At 40.2% G+C, this 23191-nt stretch overlaps 2 protein-coding genes and 1 long non-coding RNA gene across 3 annotated transcripts; 1 reads left to right on the top strand and 2 right to left on the bottom strand.

Annotated features, from left to right (window-relative positions):
* Window positions 1-290: 290 nt before the first annotated feature.
* Window positions 291-6909, bottom strand: LOC147336610 (uncharacterized). Its single transcript, XM_086285525.1, has 7 exons — window positions 6763-6909; window positions 5901-5997; window positions 5751-5812; window positions 4484-4598; window positions 4189-4250; window positions 1099-1164; window positions 291-783 (listed from the first exon to the last, which is right to left on the bottom strand). The coding sequence occupies exons 1-6, from the start codon at window positions 6880-6882 to the stop codon at window positions 1138-1140; spliced, it is 483 nt and encodes a 160-aa protein (XP_086141651.1). The 5' UTR covers window positions 6883-6909; the 3' UTR covers window positions 291-783; window positions 1099-1137.
* Window positions 6910-9229: 2320 nt separating this feature from the next.
* Window positions 9230-10717, bottom strand: LOC147336609 (uncharacterized). The gene is made up of 3 exons (XR_015128310.1): window positions 10630-10717; window positions 10255-10567; window positions 9230-9295 (listed from the first exon to the last, which is right to left on the bottom strand). It is a non-coding gene; the product is annotated as an uncharacterized LOC147336609 (long non-coding RNA).
* Window positions 10718-16874: 6157 nt separating this feature from the next.
* Window positions 16875-18568, top strand: LOC147336608 (uncharacterized). Its single transcript, XM_086285519.1, has 6 exons — window positions 16875-16966; window positions 17067-17181; window positions 17543-17644; window positions 17843-18010; window positions 18136-18291; window positions 18513-18568. The coding sequence occupies exons 1-6, from the start codon at window positions 16886-16888 to the stop codon at window positions 18566-18568; spliced, it is 678 nt and encodes a 225-aa protein (XP_086141645.1). The 5' UTR covers window positions 16875-16885.
* The last annotated feature ends 4623 nt before the right edge of the window (window positions 18569-23191 follow it).

The following is a 23191-nucleotide window of genomic DNA, read 5'->3' as shown; positions in this document are numbered from 1 at the left end:
TGGTTTTCTCTGATGAGCATTACAATCTGACATACAAGCTTACATAAAACACCACAGATCATATCTGTTGTGATCTACTAACAGGTGGTCAAAGTGTCATTAAAACAACTAGAAGCATAACACAACAGTGCTTGCATCAACTAGAACAAACTATGTATTATAGAGTTTTTCATTGTCCTGAAGAAACTGGCACTGAGTGGCTGACCAATAAAACAGCACCTTTGCACACCAGGGGTGAGTCGGGCTGACACCATGACTTATACATAAGACTTATATCAACACACAACACATTTGTTGAATTACTGAATTATATTTAATATAACCAACTCAATAATCAATTCCTTAAAAGGACAGCATTGTAACAATTATTGAAGGAAAATAAAAGTGAATCCTGGCATTAAAAGACTCAGGCTAACCACACATCAAAACAAAACACTGCCTGTGAGCACAGTGAAGTCAACTACATACTTTTTGAATGGAGAACACTAACCTTGAAATCAGGCCCAGAAAGGTAAAGGCTCAGACTGTCAAAAAGTGCATTTAGTGTTTAACATTTTTTTTTTTTTTTTTTAAAGGCCAGTCCTCTGTTGCGCACAAAATCTCAAATGTTTTGAATAGATCTCGTCTCCAAGATAGGTTGTTCCTTTTCTTTGCACTTCAGACACTGCTGGTTGGTGACAGTGATACCGTTTTCAATAAAAGGCTTCATATGTTTCATCACCGCTCCTATCTCCTCCTCAGACCATGGTCTCTTCACACACCGCCTTGATGAAACACGTAAACCTGTTCAATAAAACAAAACAAATTTGAAGTTTAAAAAGATCATGTGAGATGCACTTGTAGGTAGAGATGGTGTTCAAAACTGTGAAAACAAGCTGGTACTTGTCTAAACAAATTGTGTGTGATAATAAATAGACTGTAGACCTGATAAAATTTAAAGTTTGATTGTTTTCATTAACATGATAGTTCATCACACTGCTTGGTAAACACAAAATACATTCAGCTTCTTTATATGTTATATAATGTCTAACCACATGATGTTGGTGTTAACTGCACATAGTGCCTAGTGATGGACATGGCATCTGATTTATATCATACCTTTAGTAACTGAGTCAGGGACAGGAGGTGAACCAGAAGTCACACAGGCATCATTCCCCTGGTCATCTAAAAAATATTGCACAGTATAAATGTATGGGCTTAAAGAGGCTTTCTGCCTACCAATCAAACACCATGAGCACAGAGGGGACAATGACAGCCAGTTCTATTATACTAACTATACACATGGCAATGCTGCTGAACTGGATGAAGTCAACAATACCTTGGGTAATAAGTTTACTGGGAAATGATGTAGATTTTGCACAGGCCAAATCTTGCTTGGCCAAAACTGATGAAGCATCAAAATACTAGTCATAAAGCATTAGTGTCACAATTAGGAATGGAACAACTAACAATCGACCATGTAAAAATGTACTGATGGTTAGTAATATTGTTCTATACACAATCCCAGGTTATCGTAATCAGCATAGTAGTGTTAATAGTAAAGTCTGATTTCATTTTTGATGCAATGAAAAACAGAGATGCAAGTGGCATTAATGAAATAAGAGAGCATCGTTATCATACGTGATGTGCGCTGTTAAAATACATTACTGCATATTTCACTGGATTTGTCTCTGAACAAGACTAACTCACAGATCCCAGCTCATTACATAAGATATGTTGGGCAAACTTTGAGTACAGCATTGAAAATGTACCTTGAGCTGCAGTCTCGGAGAAGTGAGGCAAATCAGAAGAGAGATATATATATATATATATATATATATATATATATATATATATATATATATATATATATATATATAGCGAGTTCTCACACTTAGAAATCATGGAGGGCTCTGAAATTTTCATCATAGGTACATGTCCACTGTGAGAGACATAATCTAAAAGAAAATTCCGGCAATCACAATGTATGATTTTATAACAAGTTTTTTGTATATTTCTTTGTAAAATAAGTATTTGAACACTTGAGTCAAACTATATTAATATTGCCTTTGTTAACAATTGCAGCGGCCAAACAGTTCCTGTAGTTCTTCACCAGGTTTGCACACATTGCAGAAGGTCTTTTGACCCACTCCTCCACACAGATCTTCTGTAGATCTGTCATGTTTTGGGCCAACACAGACTTTTAACTCCATCCACAGATTTTCTATTGGACTGAGGTCTGGAGACTAGTGAGGCCACTCCAGAACCTTGAAATGCCTCTTACGGAGCCACTCTTTGGTTTTCCTGGCTGAGTGCTTCAGGTCTTTGTCTTGTTGAAAGACCCAGCCAGAACCCATCTTCAATGCTCTGACTGAGGGAAGGACGTTTTGGCCCAAAATCTCACAATCCATGTCCCCGTTTATCTTCTCCTTAATACAGTGCAGTCGTCCTGTCCCCTGTGCAGAAAAACAGCCCAGAGCATGATGTTTCCACCCTCATGCTTCACTGTAGGATGGTATTATTGGGATGAGACTCATCCTTCTTCTTCCTCCAAACCCCAACAATGGAGTTTAGACCAAAAAGTTTTATTTTGGTCTCATCTGACCACAGGACTTTCTCCCATGACTCTGGATCATCCAGATGGTCCCTGGCAAACTTCAGACGGGCCTGGACATGGGTTGGCTTAAGAAGGGGAACCTTCAGTGTGATGAATGATTTTAAACCATGACGTCTCAGTGTATTACTGATAGTAGCCTTGCCAACGGTGGTCCCAGCTCTCTTCAGGTCATTGACCAGCTCGTCCCGTGTAGTTCTGGGCTGATTCTTCACCTTTCTTAGCATCACTGACACCCCACGAGCTGAGATCTTACGTGGGGCTCCAGTCCGAGGAAGACATTAGCCTCTTCCATTCAGGGGCGCCTGCAGGAGTCTTGCAGAGGGTACGCACAGTCACCTGCACGCGCTCCATCGCGCACACGCACATGCGTGCACGCGCACTGTCGCGCACCGAGCTGCTTGGCAGTGGCTCTGGAGCCCTTTCCAGCTTTGTGAAGGTCTAAAGTTTTGTCTCTTGTGTCGTTGGAAAGCTCTTTGGTTTTACTCATGTTGCTGCAACACTTTTGACAGATTGTGGGGTGCACATGTGTCTTTATAAAAGCTAACGGCATCAAACAGGTGCTGCTAAATTAGAATCATGAGCAGAGTGTAGTTGGACTGTTTAAAAGCAGAATAACAGGTATTTGAGGGTCAGAAATCTGCATGATAAGCAAGTGTTCAAATACTTATTTTAAGCAGTAATATACAAAAATATTTTAATAAAATCACACATTATCATTTCCAGAATTTTCTTTTAGATTCTGTCTCTCACAGTGGACATGTACCAACGCTGAAAATTTCAGATCCCTCCATGATTTCTAAGTGGGAGAACTTGCAAAATAGCAAATACTTACTTTCCTCACTGTAAATGGTATTAACTACACAGCAAAGTACAAACAGAACTGCAATAACAACCAGAAGGGATGCTTGCGATCTTTAGCTGGGTATGACAAGTAGAACAAATATTGCAAACATCTGGCAGCTACAGTGGAAATGTATTTAATCCACTACGAGTGGTCTTTTCTAACCAGTGTCCCCTCAACCCATGTGTTTTTCTGAGTATGCCAAACACTGGAGATGAAACAGTGAAAGACTCAGTTTGAGCTCAGATGTCAGGACAGTGTTCTCACATACCTTGAGTTTGTCTGTGTCAGACACACACACATAGTTAAGCATTTTATGTTTCACCTTCAGTTAAATACAGTTCTAACTCTCACCCTAACTGCAAGGAAACAGAGTGATTAACCCTTACCTAGTTAAGTGAAGCCAAAGTAAGACAATACTAAGAAGCTAAAGTGACTGTGAGTAAAAGGTGCATGTATATGTCTGACACAGAAAAACCCAAGGTTTTCAAGGACACTGTCCATCAGCCTCATAATGACATCTGAGCTCAAACTGATGCTTTCACTGTTTCACCTCCAGTGTGTGGCCACTCAGTAAAACACACTTGTTAAGGGGACACTGTGGTTAGAAAAGACCTCCTGTTCTAAATAGAGGACATTTCCACCACCGCTGCCAGATGTTTGCTAAAATACTCAAAATGGAGTTTCATGTAAACACCATAACACTTCTAACCATTGGTCAATTTTAAAACAAAGGTCAATTTCAACTCACCTCACAAGCAGAGTCGTTAGGCACAGCTCTGGATGATTGTGGCACCTCTTTCGATTTGCTCTCTGTACAAGGGAACACAAGGAGATTCAGTGCTTGACTTTCGTTAAGTCAAAAAAACACATCTACGCATAACGCAATCAATTCACATCCCTGACTGTTACAATTCTACTCAAAATATCCATCAAGACACTATAGAATCATCAGAAATGTCCCAATACTGGCACATTTTTCATGCAGCAAACCTTCAGGCATGTCATGCATTGCCAGAAGTTAACAACATTTACTCAAAACTGACCACTGGTAAGTTCTTCTGAGAACGCTTGGGGTGACAACTCCTGATACTGGACACCAACTTCACCAATTAACTCTTTCAGAGAAGAAGTGCCACGCTGACCTCCAACAGAATGCACCTAAAGAGATGCAAAGATGAACAAGCATCAATGGTACAGTGTCCATCTGATCAAGAGGGACACTCTCAGTCAAACCTTAAAACACCCAAATGATGTTGAGAGGGAAATGCACTGTTAAATGATGACTACCTGTACTTACAATGATTTAAAGACTGTACATGCAGTATAATTGTAATCAATTGATAAACATGATCTTTACAAACCACACTATTTACCAAACTACACATTGATACAATCTTTAGTAAACAGATGAGTAGGGATGGGTATCGTTTAGGTTTTATCCGATACCGGTGCCAAATCGGTACTTTTGAAACGGTGCCGGTGCTCAAGCCGGTGCTCAAACCGGTGCTTAAAGAATGGAGAACACAAAATTGGTCCAAAAACCTCTCATGTTCAGCTGTTTATTTGTAAAAAGATAACAATGTTAGCCTTTTCTGCAGCTATGGGGCATATATGGTATCACTCTTAGCTGGAAGCAGTGCTTAAACAATGGAAAAAACACAAACTTTGTCCAAAAACCTCTCATGTTTAGCTGTTTCCCTCTTTTTCTTTGGTCATTTTAGCCTTTTTGGCCAGGGTGAAGGGAGCATCTGCCATCAAACAAGAAGACAGCCGCATGTAGCTATAATGATGTTTGCTAGTTCACCTTACATGCATTAATGTAATAACGTGGTTAGCCTACTCAACGTAAAATTACACACGAACAACATTAAGCTACTCACACAGAGAAGAACGGCTGCTGCTGCCATCAAATACGGCGCATTTCTGGGCTTTTAAAAAAAAACCCACTATGCGTCGCCAGGTGTTTCATCGGATTCGAGGTGTTACCTCCTTTGACAGTATCACAATATCAGCTTAAAGCACTTGTTGCTGCTGAGTTTGCATATTTTGCTGTGAAGTACAGCCAGACTTTTGACCGCTTCGCCTTGGGCATTTTTAATCTGTAGCTCTGCATAAAAGAACGTACGTACCTGGCCCCGCCTACTATCCTCGGAAACGTAAAATGATTGGCTAGAAGTGTATCACAGCTCAGGAAAAAAAGCACCGAAATGTGTGCTGCTTTTTGGTCTGGTTACTACCGTTTATGTCAGAACCGGTGCCATCATGGCACCAGACACCGGTACCCATCCCTACAGATGAATCCATGCTAACCTCATGCTCAGAGTTGTCTGCTGTAGGTCTAGATGACTGACACTCTGCTTTTAATTCTCTGTCTGTAGAAGAGAACACAAGACATGGAGGCATAGTGCTTTGCAAGACCCCAGGGTTTAACAGGTAGTGCTTACTCAAGCAGGGACTCACCTGTGAATGAGTCTGTAGAGATCACATGGTGCTCCACGTCATGGGCAATAGGCTCTGCAACACACTGTAGACCAGAAGGGATGCTTGCGATCTTTAGCTGGGTATGAAAAGTAGAACAAATATTGTAAACATCTGGCAGCTACAGTGGAAATGTATTTAATCCACTACGAGTGGTCTTTTCTAACCAGTGTCCCCTCAACCCATGTGTTTTTCTGAGTATGCCAAACACTGGAGATGAAACAGTGAAAGACTCAGTTTGAGCTCAGATGTCAGGACAGTGTTCTCACATACCTTGAGTTTGTCTGTGTCAGACACACACACATAGTTAAGCATTTTCTGTTTCACCTTCAGTTAAATACAGTTCTAACTCTCACCCTAACTGCAAGGAAACAGAGTGATTAACCCTTACCTAGTTAAGTGAAGCCAAAGTAAGACAATACTAAGAAGCTGAAGTGACTGTGAGTAAAAGGTGCATGTATATGCCTGACACAGAAAAACCCAAGGTTTTCAAGGACACTGTCCATCAGCCTCATAATGACATCTGAGCTCAAACTGATGCTTTCACTGTTTCACCTCCAGTGTGTGGCCACTCAGTAAAACACACTTGTGGAGGGGACACAAAACAGATAAGCTTGCAATCATCACTTGGGAAAGTCATACAAATTCAAGATTTAGTTAAACCAGATTGAATACCACCAAGAGGACATTTAAATATTGTGACTAGGGCTGAAACAACTAATCGATTAATCGACAACTAATCGATTATTGAAATAATCGTTAGTTGCAGCCCTAATTGTGACATCTAGATATGTATGTTTTAAACAACAATTCATAGGGGGAAAATTTTTTTTAAATGACCCACCTTTTTCCGCCAGGGCCATTCTTTCCCACCATAGTCATAAGTAATTTCACTTCCTGCCGCAATTTCCTTCAGTGCAAAAAGGCAGAGATGTGGCTTCCCTTCTGCTTCAATCAACTTCATTCTGCAATTTGGTGTCCTGTGTTCATCGTTTACTAGTCGCCCAAATGACACATCTTCAAGTGCTCCATCAATACTGCAAATTTGGAAACATACATTAAACAAACATTTATAGCGACATGCCTATGAACTATACTATAATTTTTAAGCACCAACACAAACACAACATCCAATACAAGTTTAGTTGTTAAATGCATAGTTGATAAGTTAAAGAGGGTCCATCAGTCAAGGACGCATTGCTTTCTGACTGAGATAAGTGTTTGCGCTTCTACTTGTGCTTAGAGCTTAAACGTGGTTTTGTTGTACTGTTGCGCTGACCTAGTAGGTGTGGCTGTGGCTGTGGCTGTTACTCTTCTCTTCTCTTCTCTTCTCTTCTCTTCTCTTCCTCCTTTTGCCCACTACCTGCTCTGTGCTGCTGCTTGCGCGTGGCCACTGATTAGACCTTGTGCAATCTACAGCTAAGCGCAGCCTGGTGTGCACTGCTCTGCCAGGTGAGTTGAATTAGAGCAATCAAGGGCGGGCGTGCCTAGTAGACCTTAAAATGCATGCAGCAGTCATTTGACCCGAGTGCGACATACTGAGAGGACAGCAAACCAAGCACAATCCACTTTCCACTGTGAGGAAGACTTTGAGTTAGACGGGCTATCGGTAAGCTCGGACTCATATTTGCTGCTTATATGTTTGGGAAATATGGAAGCTCAATTGTGGAAATGTATTTATGCTTTGGGAAATAGTTACTGCATTTAAGTTTAAAAAATTATATTGATATTAAAATAAATGTTTAAGTTTGAATAGATTGTTTATGTAGATAGTGTTTCCCACACATTTATGTTAATTAATACTAAAAGTAATTACCCCAAATCCTTGGTTAAATCTTAAAACTAGTGTAAATATGTTTGGTTTAATTTAAGGAAAATAATTCTTTGTAAAAGAAAATCCTTGGTTAAAGTCTTTATTAAAATATTTGTAAACTCTAAAATGTATACTTTAAAAATGTAATTGTTACAGAAAGTGTAAAAAATGCAAGGTAGACCAGTTTATTTCATCTTCGTTGTTTGAAATTACTCACCTCTGATTCAAAAACTAATGAATGTAAAACTAAAACTAGGATAAATGATAGTTTAGACAAAAGTGGCTTTACTGAAGTGTATATTTTTGTTATTTCATTTGTCTTCTGTATAATGCATTTAATTTATCTGAATGATTAATGACATGTTCTTTATTTGTGTTGAAAGGTTTTTCACCTATCCATCAAGCCATCTACCTACCTCACAGGCAGAACACTTGACATGTACTATTTTGGCATTGTACATATTATACAGTAGTTTTGGACACAGTAGAACAGTGCACGGGTCTCCGTGTCCACATGTGCCAAATGCGCACAGACACAGGGGCGCTCATTCAGCCCTGGCCATTTGAATTTTCTCTTATTATTTTCTCTATCTCTATATTATATTTTAAATCTTCACAGCAGCGTGAGAACACTGTCTTAGCTGTAAAATGTAGGCTTATATTATTACCCCTCTAACCCCGTACATTACGCCCGTGAGTGTGTATTAGAGAAGGCACACACAGGCTTAATACGGGGACTAACGGGCCCTCAGCATATGTGGGAGTCCCGTCAGTCCCCAGTACCGAGAGTTCCCGGGGACCACAGGGTCACCGGGAAATGACGGAGCCTTAGTAAGAATGAGATCCTGCTATTCCACGGGTCCGTCACTCCCCCTTCTATAGATTCTGGGGACTGACGGGGCCGGGTACTAGAGGTAAGGACTCGTTAAAGAGCAATATGAGATGTTTGCTTCAGAAATCCTGACCTTGCAATAGAAATGTAAACATTCAGTCATTTTGAATTTACCACAATGTCTTCTGCTTCCATATGAATTCAAACATGAAGCCTGAACATGCGCTGGGGTACAGGTTACGTCTGTGTTCAGCTTCAGTTGCATCAATAAGCTCCCCTCTATACTCGACCACAAAGTCTCCTTGTTTGAAATTGGCTAAAGTGAAGATGCCACGACCTGAAGAAACAACCATATTAGAGACACAGGTGTGGCAGGACTGCAAATAATCAATTCATTAAATATGTATATCTGTAAATAACAAGTATGCAATGTTGTGCTTTTTTCAATTCTACATATATAATAAAGAGAACATGTCAAAGTGCAGAAAACATAAATAGCCAGGCTCGCTAATAACTAAATTATTAAAATACCTTTAATTTTAATTTATATTGATGTTTGTACAGGTCACCACTGGTGATGCGTAACCCCTCAGTCTAGCCTGCAGTGTGTCGAAGTCACTCACCTTTAACTGAATTAATAAATTTAATTTCTAACATTGAATTCTTGTCTCTTCTTGCAAGGATGTGATTAATGGCATCCTGAAGGGGAGTAGTTCTCCATGACATGATTTGCTAAGGAAATAAGATAAAAATGTAAACAACATCAAAACGTCAAGCCTTTATGCTTACAAGGGCATTAGTAAAGCCTGAATGAGAAGCGCACCCCCCCCCCCCCCATGTTAGTGTACTATTAGTTTAAGGTTATTTTAGTTTGATGAGTGCTGGAGGGATTCTGATTAAAAGATAAATGGATGGAGGCAAGGCTGTATTTGTGCAGATTAACTTGACTGTGTTCCACCTGTGTTGATTAAGTCAAGTATCTGACATGCTCCACCCAATTTTTCTTATTTCACTAATAGCATGGATACTGAAACTGTTTCAATTGAGTTCTATGCTTTCATTACATTAACATAACAGACACAGACAAGGCTGATGTCTGAGTTGTTTTAACAGAAAGCATGCACTTGCAGATATTAAAGATACTTAAATGTCCTAATTTAACTAAAGCCTAACTCTGACTTAGCCTAAACCTGTCTGTCAAACTAAGCTTTAGATCTCTCAGGAATCATGTGCTTCATCAACACAACTATAAGAGAGCAAAACAAATGTGTTGTTTGGTTTTTTTTACAATATTTTATAAACAAATGTGTGCAGAGTGACATCAATACTGTCTCAATTAAATTTCATGAATCTAAAAAAGTTTATTTGTATTTGCCTTCCAATGTTTCCTTGGTATTTGGGCAAAGATCATCTTTTGATATCTTAAATAATCATCTCAGAACAGAACAGAGGAAAACAGCTCCAACTACCACAAAAAAGACAGGTGTGAGTACTACTGCTAGTACAACTGCATCTACTACAACTACTCCTACCATTAGTACAATAGGTAGTAGTTACTAGTTACAGAAGTAGTACTTATAGTAGTTGTAGTAGTAGCAGCCATTTTACATTAAACAAGTGTAGTGATCTTGTAGTGAAAAAGGCCTTCTTTCAAACTCAGTGAAACATCACACACTTGTGTAATTTCTTACCTTGAAACAAGTGATGAGATTAGGCCAGGGTAAAAAAAAACATCCCGGTGCTTGGGACAGTCCGGGAATCCCCGACCAGCGTGTTGCTGTGACCTCCGTGAACCGTTCCGCGTGCTCCGGCCCGCTCTGCCGTCCTCACCTCGTCGTGGTCCGGTCCCCGCGGTGCGCTCTCCGCCGTCCGCTCGTCGTGGTCCGGTCCCCGCGGTGCGCTCTCCGCTCGTCGTGGTCCGGTCCCCGCGGTGCGCTCTCCGCCATATGCTTTCCACCGTACCTCGTCGTTCCCTCACCTGCCGCCTCACCACGGCTGTGCCTACTTTGAAGCACTGTGTCTGTCAGAACGTCCGTCTTTTAAAAGTTTTATAATTACCTTCTTACCTTTTCTCCAAAGCGTGTCAAAACTCTGCCAAAATTGGGCGCTTCCTATTCATCCATCAATCAGTCGGTCTAAATCATTGATGTAAATATCAATGGTGTAAATGGGTAATGTTAAAATGCGCATGCGCAGCTTCCAATTTCGCGCCATGTGTATAATTTCCCGCGCTCGTGTATAATTTCCCGCGCTTGTGTGTGCGGCATGCAGGGACAACTCCAACCGACAGGGGTCAGTGGCGGACACACAAATATACAACATATGTCAAGTTTTTGGTTTACAAAGACTTTTGAGAAAAACACTTTTTGGGTATTAAAACATGCCCAGAAACCATTTTAAAAGGTCAATTTTATGAGGACAGCAAAATGTCCTCCTGTAACAGAGGGTCCTCATAGCTCTTTGATTTGTCTTGAAAATTGTCCTCCTAAAACAAAAAACACACACACACACACATTCTTACAGAAGTTCACACATATACATACAATGCCTTGTCTGGGCGTGGCTTTGTTCTGACGTGTTTTGTGTGAACGGTCTCTCAATAAAAGGCAGCAGGAGGAGGAGGATCTGGAGGTCATTTTCGTGGTGGCAATAATCGATCGATCGACTGTCATGTTTTCTTCATGATGAATAAGTCTCTAGAATTCGCGGGGCTTGTGGAAACACAGACCCAACATCTGGATTAGCAGTGCTGGAGGGGGAGACTCTGAGCGGTCCACAATATGGCAGATGTTGTCTGTAAAAGAAATCCACACATTGCATTTTTTAAAAATATCGAGTATAATGCCAACGTCTCTCACACAGAGACAACCTACCTTTTGTTTTTTCTTTTTTCTGTCCTCAGGGTTTTTGATGATTTTTGGCCTGAACATGGCAGAAGGTAAACCAATCTTCGGGCCATGTGCGAGCTGATCATATACAAGACGCTTCCTAATATTCTCATAAGAAGAGTTGACCTTGTCTCTCTTGATAGTCTTATCGACCTCATTAAACACCCGCTGCAGTGCTCTCCAGTCTGACCACTGAATGAAAAACAAATCCTTAAACCATGATAAACGTTCTTCAAGGGTGAGGGGGTATGGGTTCAACCTCCAGTTTTCAAGGCCCCAGAGTAAAACCTCTGTAACGTTGAGGTTTCACCCGGTGCAATTGTGGCTCTTGTAACCATAAATGGTAAGTTGCTCTTTTGTCACACAGTACATACACAATAGATGTGTTTGCAGGTTTTAGTGCAAATTGTACATTGCTACATTGTTTTGAATTACCCTCGGCCCGCAGTATATGTGGGCACCTGTCAAAGGTCATTTGGATTTACCAGACCGCTTTGAAAACAACATGAAATCTTCACAACACGAAAAAAAATGAATGTCTTTGTTGAGCCATGACTGGATTTCTCCTTATCCTTCCTAAAGGCCGTTATAACCTTGCACTGCCAGTGGTGAGCTGCACCAGCTGTGGCCTAATGTGGTCCCCCTCAGTTAAGGACTTCCAGGGTGGTGGATATTGGCCTGGCACCTTAAATTTCTGCACCCTGTTTTCAATGGATGTCTTTCAGTCTTTCTATGACATTAAGAAGCTGCAGCAGGGATGTCACTTAAGGCCTTTGTCAAAGTGCTGGATGAACGAACAGCCCATTTTGGAAGGGTGAGTTTCTAAATTTGTCAAGTTTAAGGAAATTGTGCAAATCAATGTTTATGATGACTGTCCTTGAATATTCTGTTGTTTGTCCTCTACTTAAAAGACTGGCCGAATATCAGCTGATGCCTTCAGTAAAAGTTTCTTGGAGTGGAGTGCTGTAAAGTGTGAGGTGGACAGGATGTGCAAGGAGCCATGCTTTAGCTGCCCTGCCTGCACTCCAGACATGCTCGCCCTCTCAGTTGATGGAAACCGCAAGCTTTATCGCTTTCAATCAAATGCAAGGTACGTTATGCATTGTGGACATAAATCAAATATGGATTTGTACAAAAATTGTATTTTGATGTTTCTTTTCAAACAACTGTCACCGTGTTCGTTCAGCACTTCAGAGCAGGGGAACTTTGAAGGTGTCTTCATTGAGAAAGATGAGGAAGTTGCTGAGTTTGTGAAATACATCCAGAGACACACAAATGATGTAAGATACACATATATATCAGTGCTGTCAGCGTTAATCTTGTTAAAATGACGTTAATGCCATAACCATATACTCATACGTGTGTGTGTGTGGATACATATTTGGATGGGTGGATATTTATTTTGTTTTTCTCTTGGTGTTGTCGTAATACTATTTACTTGACTTTATCTTAATGCATACTTCATTTTGTCACCATGAGTATTTAAAAAAATAAAAACATGGTTTTTATGAGGTGTTGTGTGAACGTAATTCTTTTGCATTAGTGTTAAAAAGTTTGTTCCTGATAGGGCACAATCACGTCGTGTCTTTGAGTGTGTAGGTCCCAGGGAAAGGGTTGTGTGGATCTTCATCTTGGACCGCAGCAAAGGAGTCGAGCAAAAAGTCCACTGGGAAGTTGGATGAAGAGGGCATGGAAAGAGCTGTTTGTTTGCTGTTAGTCCTCCTAGCTGCAATGAACATGTTTCGAGGGGAGATCTTTGCTTACCCCCTTTTTCTCCAGAGGAAGTTGGCAGCTAACGTCCCAGGACATATTATGTTCCTTTACTCCGATGTGGCCTGTAAATATTTCCCATATTTAACCAGCGTGGCTCAGCAGTATGGAACGCCAGGACTGCCATAATGAATTAATTAAATACACCATTAAATAATTAATTAAATGTGGCAATAATTAATTAAAATTGGAATTAATTAATTAAATAAATAGTTATGATATATGTAATTAATTAATTATTGACACATTTAATTAATTATTTATGTATTTCACGTTTTAATTAATTATTGACACATTTAATTAATTATTGACACATTTAATTAATTATTTAATGATATATTTATTTATTTCATTTTGGCAGTCCTGACGCCTGGCTCTCATCATGAAATAATTTTATCTGTCAGCCTCACCCATCAAACTCAGGGGGCGGGGTTAACGCTGATCGAGTCAAAACCATTGCTTTGGCCTGGTGGCCATTGTTTCTAGCACACAACAACCGGCATGTGGAAGCTAACAGAACTGAGCTTTGAAAAACCCTGTTTGTGTGTTACCAAATACCGTTTTAATATTTTTTTAGCCGAGAATGTAGTGGTTTAATCTTCATGTGTCTGGTCGGTTTGTCAAGATACAGCCTCTTTGCAAAAGTGTTTCGATGATTTCAGAGATGTCGTCCCAGTCTCACGGCAAAGCGTGGGATAGACCCGCTCGCCTCGCAAGCAATCCCACCGACAAAGCGCAGGCCCCGGTACACAGCTGTAGTAACCCCCGCTGACTTCTTTTACTGAGGTTATATTTATCGGTGTTTTATTTCCTGATGTTCTTATGTGTCCTACGTGTTTCAGTCGCCAATTCTGAATTATAACTAACATTAAAAACATGTTTAAGGTGGAGAGAGAGCAAATAAATCTGTTTAACATCTGATCTTTGGGTTTTTGTTCAGTAATCAGCGTGACCTGTGTATAAACGCATAAAAGAGATAACGTTGGTGTTTCCGTCATGTAGTAACTGCTGGCTTTAACTGTACAAAGGTTGTTCGACACTATGAAACACATAACACATACAGACTTCATGATGTTCGGCTAATATTTTTATTGTGAATATTAATCATGCTGACCTCGCTCTGTACACCACGCAGCGAGGTCAGCATATCCACGATATCCTCAGCTCCATGAGTTAACACAAAGTTTCCCAGCTGACTATCTAACTGCCAACTATTCCAGAGATGTGAAAATATACAGCATAAAGAAAAGTGTAAGAGACTCAGCAGCAGATTAGAATAACAGTTATACATTTAATAAATCACCAAATGAATCCAAGAAACGAGCAAACCTGTTCCGACAATTTGAATTTGTATTCCCTCAGCTGCAGACTCGCTGCTGTTTAAATGTTTGAAAAGGAAGATTAGATATAAAAAACGTCAAACATAGACTCAGTCTGCCTTCACATTTGATATGAGGCCAGCACGTATAGTGGCCTCAGCAGGCTATTACTGAAATACACGTGCTATATCTTAAACTATGATATAAACAGGGAGGTCCTATTAACATGTTTAGTTTTAAAGGACACCTTCCTGCCTTTAGTCTCATTCATGAGCAGTATTCGTTTTCTTCTAACATCCAGAAGTCTGCACAATGTGTTTCATAGTTTGTAACAAGCCTTTGACATGTAAACATAACATGACCGAAAAAGCAAAAAAAAAAAAAGAGAGAGAGAGAGAGAGAGAGAGAGAGAGAGAGAGAGAGTGTTGAGATAAGAAGAGAAAATGCTCTCAATTATGGAGACAGGCAAATGGTTCATTTATGTTTGATGTGTGTTTATTCCTCCCTAAATATCGTCGGTGAAGTTTGCCATGCACGTCAGATTTTCCTGCGCATTTTTATACCTCTGCCAACAGAGAGAGAAAAAAAATCACATTCTAACAGACAGCTGGTGCTTAGAATACAGTTGAATAACTATTAAAAAACAGATGATATTTAGATGATAGTTCAGTCTAACACATGTGCCAGTGAACCATTAAACGTCTGTGAAACTATGCAGTTATGAAACGTAACTTTAACCTCAGCCAAACCGATTTGCTCAGTTGTAAATAAAACAGCGAAGTAAACGTGACCCGACAGACAGAACCTGAGTGAATGAAGTCCAGCGTTTAACCACTGAGAGCTAAAACTCAGCTGAGGTTTCAAAGCTGTGTGCCGGTGATTGGACATCAGCCGCTGATAAAGCTGTTCGCCTATAAAGTGCTCTGTAAGGAAACAAGCTCCAGCAGCTCTGCGCTCGGGGAAAACACTATATTTACTTATCTTGTGCAGAAAAATGCGCTGACATTGCGTTATATCGAGCACCGGCTGCCCAGTTAAACTGTGACTATCACCAGGTAACTAGGCGTGTTTCTTGAATTAGCAGCAGGTGTTAAACAGCTGACAGATGAGGAGGAGGATGCATGCAGGTAAACTGAGGGTCTGCTGAGCTGATCGCTGGTTTCGTGAGAAAAATGTCAGCTCGTTCTTTATGTTACAGAAGCACAGAGACACAAGACCAGGCGGAAAGAGACGATCGTTCGGTGAAAATGAGAATCTGCGAATGCAACATGTGGAACACGGAGAGTGGAATATGTAAACAAACCGGTTAACGTAACCCCCTCGGTGCGCTCTGCATGCTAACTGTTAGCAGAGCTAGTGAAATCTCTGAAAACATCTGAGCACTTTTGCAAGCATGTTCTATGTTGACAACCTGACCAGACATACGGCGCGACATTCGCGGCTAAAACACTGTTAAAAGTGTAGCTGGTGACAGAAAAACGGGGTATTTTAAAACTACACCACCACCATTGCTGCCTGTGATTTGATCTGCATTCTGGGATAACTGGCTGCCCCAAGTCTACACAAGCAATCGATTTTCTAGGATCGACCTGTTTTGACTTACTTTGCACGGCAACCAATCAAATGTTAGAGAAGCTGCATGGGCAGCGTTAACCCCGCCCCCTGAGTTTGATGGGTGAGGCTGACAGATAAAATTATTTCATGACGAGAGCCAGGCGTCAGGACTGCCAAAATGAAATAAATAAATATATCATTAAATAATTAATTAAATGTGTCAATAATTAATTAAAACGTGAAATACATAAATAATTAATTAAATGTGTCAATAATTAATTAATTACATATATCATAACTATTTATTTAATTAATTAATTCCAATTTTAATTAATTATTGCCACATTTAATTAATTATTTAATGGTGTATTTAATTAATTCATTATGGCAGTCCTGGCGTTCCATACAGCAGTGCCCTGAGCTGAGGAATCTCTTGTCAATGCGTCCTTTTCTCTCCGTCATGCATGCTAAAGCTCACACTTGGATATGCGAGGTATACTGCAGCTTGTAGTCTTGGATACGTTTAAGACATTTTGTTATAAGGTTGAATGAATTCAGCAGTCATGTATTGTGACCTCCTTTCTATAGATCAAATGGGGAGGTGCGTTTCAGGATGGGGCCGGTTCTACAGTTGGAGAAGAGGTGGAACAAGTAAACAGTTTCCTGTCTAGGGCGGCCATCACAACGAAGTACACGTCTAAAGCAGGTGTGTGTCCGTGTGTGAGATTCCACTCAGTCTCCTGCTCATTCATTCTTATTTGTATACTAACTGAAATGCAGGGCGAACAGACATGTTGAGCCTCCTGGCTTTGGGCTGGAACAAAAGGAAAGTGGAACAACTGGGCCGCACTTTGAGCCAGAGATATCTAAAGGTCATTTTTTCAACACCCATTTTAATGTGTGTGTTAATGGGGGAAAACACCAGTACTCTAAAAATGTCCATATGAATGACATTTATTAATGTATTCTTAGATCATAAGGATCCTTAGAGAACAAGTGGAGAGCCTGAATGCGAGCAGAAATGAGCTGGGTGTGGATGACGACACGCTGCAGCAATGGGTGGCCGATGTGCAGCAATGGGCTGAAGGTGAGTCTCACTATAATGCACTCGTGTATAACAACAGGACCCACCATGGCCTCATTAAAGAACTTAGAGTTAAGATCTTTCTGACAGTGTCAACAAACAATGAAAAATAAGCTTGTAAAAGCAGAATTGATGGCAGAGTTGTTGCGTTTGATCAAATTGGATTGGACCTGGGTTGAAGTGATGTCGTACTAGTTGGTTTTATAAAGCTGAACACCAACATACTTGTTATCTCATGATAATGCAGCACATGAAGGCTCCAGATGTCTTATAATGAATATCATCAAGTCAGTGATTACAGAGTCCACTGTAGTTTGGTGACTGTTACTCATCCTGTGTTCTGATTAATATTCCTCTCACTTAGAAACGGATCAAACTGATGGCAGCCTTGGAGCGTTGCAGGCACGAGTAGAGGAGCTTGTCGTCATCATCAGAGTGCGAACACAAAGTCTTTACAGACAAAATGGTGTCACAGTTTCTTTGAAACGGACCGTTTGATGCTCAGTTTGTACAGCTCGTACAGCTACTTTGTAAACAGAATAAAATCAGATCCAGGTTTGTTTAAGCTGGATGTGATTTGTTCTAGCAAACGAATTGATGAGTGTAGATTAAAATGTAAATATATACATTATGTGAAGGTGTTCCTTTTTTTGATTATTTACAGATAGCAACAAGAGGCGACACAGAATTCACAAGGTCGTCTTAGATGAGAAGAAACGCTTGGCGGCTGCTGTTGACGACTACAACAAGCTCTCTGAACCAACAAAGCAAATCGTATCCAGTGATGCCCTCATGCAGACTGACGTTTGGCCCTGGCAGAGCACAAGTGAACGTAAGCTCTTGATTTCTAAATATCCTTTTTAAACAAACTCCCAGTATCTGAGCAGCAGTTGGATGTGTTGTTCTTGAACCATAATATGCTACTATGTTTTCCCATCTGATGCTGTTAAACTGTAGCTGCTGCTGACCTCCGGACAAAGAGAAAGGTCTTTGAGAAGGTGATGGCTGTGAGGCGCCTGAGAGAGGAGGAGATGATCCTTTGCAGGGAGATGCAGCATCACTGGACAGTGTTGCGAATGCGATCTGTGGTGTTGGGGACAATCTCCTCAGACTGTAAGCACATCTTTTATTTATTTATACATTTGGTGATGAATTGATTGAAAATAATAGCAGATGCTAAAGTCTTAGTGGATCTTTTACCTATATTTGGGTTGCTAGCTAACACTGCCTTCTCCCTTAAAAAAATAAGTTTAATTACATGATCCTAATTCCTTGTGTTTATGAGGTTTGTTTGTTTGTTTTACTTATATTTAATAGTTTTGTTGTTTTTACAGCCTCCCTTGTTGGCATGTCGGAGGATGCACAGAAAGGACTCCATAGCCTGGTTTAAAACAACAAAGTGAACTGAAAGCTGAAACGCTCAAAGTAAAGTACGTGTACAAGAGAATCCTCAGCCACCAACCACTCCTGGAAATGGACTCGGAGGAGGAGGAGGACGTTCCAGACGATGCTGCTGAGAGTGATTTGAGCACTTCTGATGAAGACTGATTGTGTCATCATTGATGTTATGTTTGCTAGAATAAAAAGTTAATCACATCTGTTTAATGTGATTTTTATAATGTCTGTTTCAGAAATTGCTTATCAACAGACATTTAACATGTTGAGAAGAAAAATGTAATTCCCTTGGTGCAGTTGTTTACCCTGAATCATTCTTTCCCATCTAATTTAATGACTAGTGCACATGTTCAGATACAATAACATAATTTAATTCATGGGATGCTTTCTGGGCATCCTCTTCACATTACTTAACATAGTGAGTTTATACTATGTTTAATGTGCATTTTCTTCATCAGTCTAGAACATAACATGTTAGCGCTCCCTGGTTCTTTTTGGAGACAGATCCTGAGACAGCAGGCAGCTTTGGAGAACTCATGCCAGCTGTGGTCATTAAGGAATACTTTGATTTAATATTGATTTCATGACAACTATCCTCAGGCACATATTCCTGGATATACACAATGACACGAGTAAACTCCCATTTTAGAATCATGGCCTTCTTCGATCTGACTTACTGCCTCAGACTTTGGACCTGTGTCCCCAAAACTACAGAGAATCCATGACACTGGGTAAGAGGCCTTGATCATGTTATAAGTGAGAGAGTTTGGTGTAACAGTGGTTGAACATGACAAATCAATCCACAACATACTGCCATTCCCCAGCTGTAACCTGCATATGCATCAAACCAAAACCCAGTACCACAGCCACATGATAGACATACAGATGAGGTTAAAGGTTAAATATTAACAATAAAAGTAATGTTACATATGCAATATGCACACAATAATGATGTGTAAACAAACAAGAATAATAGAAAAAAATGACAATTAAAAGAAAAAAATAATACCCTGTATATAAAAACCACATATGACCACGACTCCAAATGTGCAATTGTCACTGCATCTAAACATGACAGATGACATATTACAAACAGGTAGAAATGTATAATATACAACATGTTGTGAAGCTGGTACTGGTGCAGTTAGCTTTGCTTTAGGCTCCCATACACAGCACTGCTGACCCTAATCACCTCATACAAGATGTTACTTACTTTACGTGCAGTGCAGTATTGCTTTACCTTGTAATATGTTATAATAAGCAAGTCACTTCTATATTTATGAGCATGTAGACAATAATGTTGGCTGGTATGTAAAACTATGAGATATCGAGTGCTGGGAAGATATTATTGATGGATCAGATTCATGAGTGTTTTATGTACTTAAGCCACAGTTAGAGAGTGAAACAGAGACTGACACTGGTTAGAATTGTACAGTAATCATTTTATTTTGAACTTTTATGCTGAACTACAAACTGTGAACTGTGCGATCTCTGCCACCTGTGGTGCCTGGTTTACTGTGTGTAAAACTGCGCAGGTTCCCATGTGTCATCCCACACTTTGCCACTGTCAGGAGAAAAAACATAACAAACAACAACCACACACACAAAATAGGATCATTTAGGTTGTGACATATGACAATTTTTTAGGATGAAATATCTTCTATATTCACGTCATGCTTTATACACCTTCATTGTAATATAAATGAATCAAATCAAGTCAGAGAGTAATAATATATGAAGCAGACGTCAAGCAGGACCACAGCAGCAGCCACGATCCTTCAGAACCTGCTGGATGAGAGAGCACAGAAACTCCAGGGAAGAAGTTTAGTTAGTAACATGCATGAACTGCATTACTGAGACATGTGTGTTTACAGATGGTGGTGAGGGAGAGGGGGAGAGTTTTTAGTAAAAGGAGACGGGACTGCATCTTCAACCAATACTGAGCCTGCATAACCCTGAAAGAGACAGACAGAGGGGGGGGGGGGACACTAACCCCCAGCAGTCTGGTCCTATGACAGCATAACTAAGGGCTGAGCTGAACCAGCCCTAACTATAAGCTCTACAAAGAAGTAAAGTCTTATGCCAACTCTTAAAAGTGTTGACCATGTCCACCTCCAAAACTCATAATGGACTTTGGAGGTGGACAGCTATCAAGCTCCTCACAGAAGAGCAGCTTGACAGCTAAATGCTCCCAATTTACTTTAGTCCAAATACATGAATTCAAATTGAGGTGATAACTATTTATCAACAGTATGAATGTCTGTTCCCGTCCAACAAAGTTGTTACTACATACCATGTTGAGCAGGGCTTCCACTTGACTTTAACTTCTTCTTTTTCCTGAAAAACATGATATAAACAAACATGTAGTTAAGAAAGACATGCAAGTTGCATACAAAAAGGAGCCTACAAACATTTGTGTACTATTGAATGGCTCAATATATTATACAATTAGTTTACAAACACATAAGAACCACTACAATGCTTGTACTGCCAGCATCGAGTGCATGTCAGCAAAGCAACACTGCTTACATTGTGGCTCACAAGCAAAACTAACTGAAGCAGATGTTACTGAATGGGAAGGAGCACCTCCACATCAATCACTCCTTCTGAGCATGATGTCAGGAGGACTTTAAAGAACGTAAACATCAGGAAGGCAGCACGACCAGGTCGTATCAGGTGGTATGTTCCTATTTAATGTCCTATTTGGAGCGAAATCCAGACTCAGTGGCTGAATTAGTGAAGATTCATCAAATACAAAAGCTTATGGATAGTCAGTCAGGCACAGTTCAAATCCGGGAAGTCCAAAGATGCAAACAAATCTGCACAGCAGCAGGCTAAATTACTTACATTTACAACTCTCCTGTCTACTATCTCTTCATATTTGAAAATCTTCTGTGTACGGTGTTTACAGGATTCTGAAAAATAACAAAGGAAATATTTACATGAGGTCTGTAAAACTGGAGAAAATGAAAGAATGAAACAAAATGAAAAAAGAAATCTTATCAAACTTAACGAACCTGTCATGTGTTTTGTACATTTACAATAACATAACGTCTAACCTTTCCTTTTCCTTTTTTTGGTTGGGACATCCGAGGTATACGCCGTAGAAATCGAGGGAGATGCAGGAAGTGGAGATGGAGAGGAAGATGCAGGAGGACGCAGAGATGAAGAGGAGGATGCAGGAGGAAGCAGAGATGGAGAGGAGGATGCAGGAGGAAGCAGAGATGAAGAGGAGGATGCAGGAGGAAGCAGAGATGAAGAGGAGGATGCAGGAGGCTGACAGAGGAAGATGTTGGTTCAGGCTCTAAATGAAGAATAAATTCCTGGTTTAGAGCTTCTGGGTCTGGGACTGGTCCAGCATCCACACTGTCAGCAGAGGATGGTCCAGCTGCTGGTGGAGAACTTTTAGCAGGAGGTGAAACTTGTAATTCTGCAAAATTTTAAATAGTAAATATTCATTAAAAGGGGTTGAAAATGTACAGTACACATAAACACATAATAAGTAGTGATTTGCATGTTTTCAGTTAGGTTTTTACTAAAGTTACAACTTGTAAATATTGGCATCAAGTAAGTCATCTCACACCCTCACTGACCCAAATCATTCAGTACAAGTGCCCTCGGGGGTAGTGTGACATCTGTAGTGCTTTTCTACATTGTACATTAATAAATTAATGAGTGTGACTATAAATCCAGAGAGCTAATGACTTTTATCCTCTGATGACACTACTTTCCTGAATTTGTAGTGCACAACATTTGACACTTCAACCTAGTACTGTGACTTAAGAGTTTTGTACAGTGGTGATGCTAACGACCTCAGGGAGGTAATCAGGTGACCTCTTAAGAAGTATATAAGTGTATAAGAATCTTTGTGTTCATATTGGTAACATGTTGACATATGTACTTGTTATACTAGAAAGTCTCAAAGAGAATTATCAGGTGTGGTGTTCGAGAAGATTTGTACAATTACATTTGTATATACATGAGTGTGAAAGACCATAATACACACACACACACACACACACACACACACACACACACACACACACACACACACACATATATATATACAAAATTGTTAAGTCAGGTAACAGCAGAGGTTCACGATGGCTAGCTTTGGTGATGTGAACACCACATGGGGAGGTAATAAGGCATATATAACACTATTTTCATGTTAGCCACAGGACATGTAGGGCAGCTGTCACCTCACAGCAAGAAGGTTACTGGTCTGAACCTTGGCTGAATAATATAATAGAACAGAATGGAGTAGAGTAGAATAGAATAGAACAGAATAGAGTGGAGTTGAATAGAATAGAACAGAATAGAGTAGAGTTGAATAGAATAGCTGGTGACTCTGAACTATCCTCGTCTTCACCATCTTGTTTGTCTCTATGTACCTCGTGGTGAACTGCCTACTTATCTAGGGTGTACCATGAGTATCACCCAAAGACAGCTAGGATAGGCTACCTGATAAGGACACCTGGTTACAGATAATGGACAAAGCATATCTTACTTCTCAGAAGGTGTTCATAAAGCTTCCTCATCTTCATGAGGATGTCACGTGCAGCACCTTCCGCTGGTTCGATGTGAGTGATCACGTCCCCTACTATACGGCCCTTAC

The sequence above is a fragment of the Aulonocara sp. 'chitande type north' Nkhata Bay genome, linkage group LG3 (genome assembly GCF_057382095.1).
Source record: "Aulonocara sp. 'chitande type north' Nkhata Bay isolate Kocher_YH1m ecotype deep benthic linkage group LG3, A_spYH_male_GT1.1, whole genome shotgun sequence".
Classification (NCBI taxonomy): Eukaryota; Metazoa; Chordata; class Actinopteri; order Cichliformes; family Cichlidae; genus Aulonocara; species Aulonocara sp. 'chitande type north' Nkhata Bay.
Note: the sequence above shows the minus strand (reverse complement) of the source record. Positions and strands in the feature narration are given on the sequence as shown.

Coding starts and splice junctions, on each gene's coding strand:
- LOC147336610 (XM_086285525.1), bottom strand. CDS start 6,882: ATGAAGTTGATTGAAGCAGAAGGGAAGCCACATCTCTGCCTTTTTGCA. Junction 5,998..6,762: donor AATGGCCCTGGCGGAAAAAG/GTGGGTCATTTA, acceptor TTTCATACCCAG/CTAAAGATCGCAAGCATCCC. Junction 1,165..4,188: donor CTAACGACTCTGCTTGTGAG/GTGAGTTGAAAT, acceptor AATATTTTTTAG/ATGACCAGGGGAATGATGCC.
- LOC147336608 (XM_086285519.1), top strand. CDS start 16,886: ATGTTGAGCCTCCTGGCTTTGGGCTGGAACAAAAGGAAAGTGGAACAA. Junction 17,645..17,842: donor AAGTCTTTACAGACAAAATG/GTGTCACAGTTT, acceptor GATTATTTACAG/ATAGCAACAAGAGGCGACAC. Junction 18,292..18,512: donor GGGGACAATCTCCTCAGACT/GTAAGCACATCT, acceptor TTGTTTTTACAG/CCTCCCTTGTTGGCATGTCG.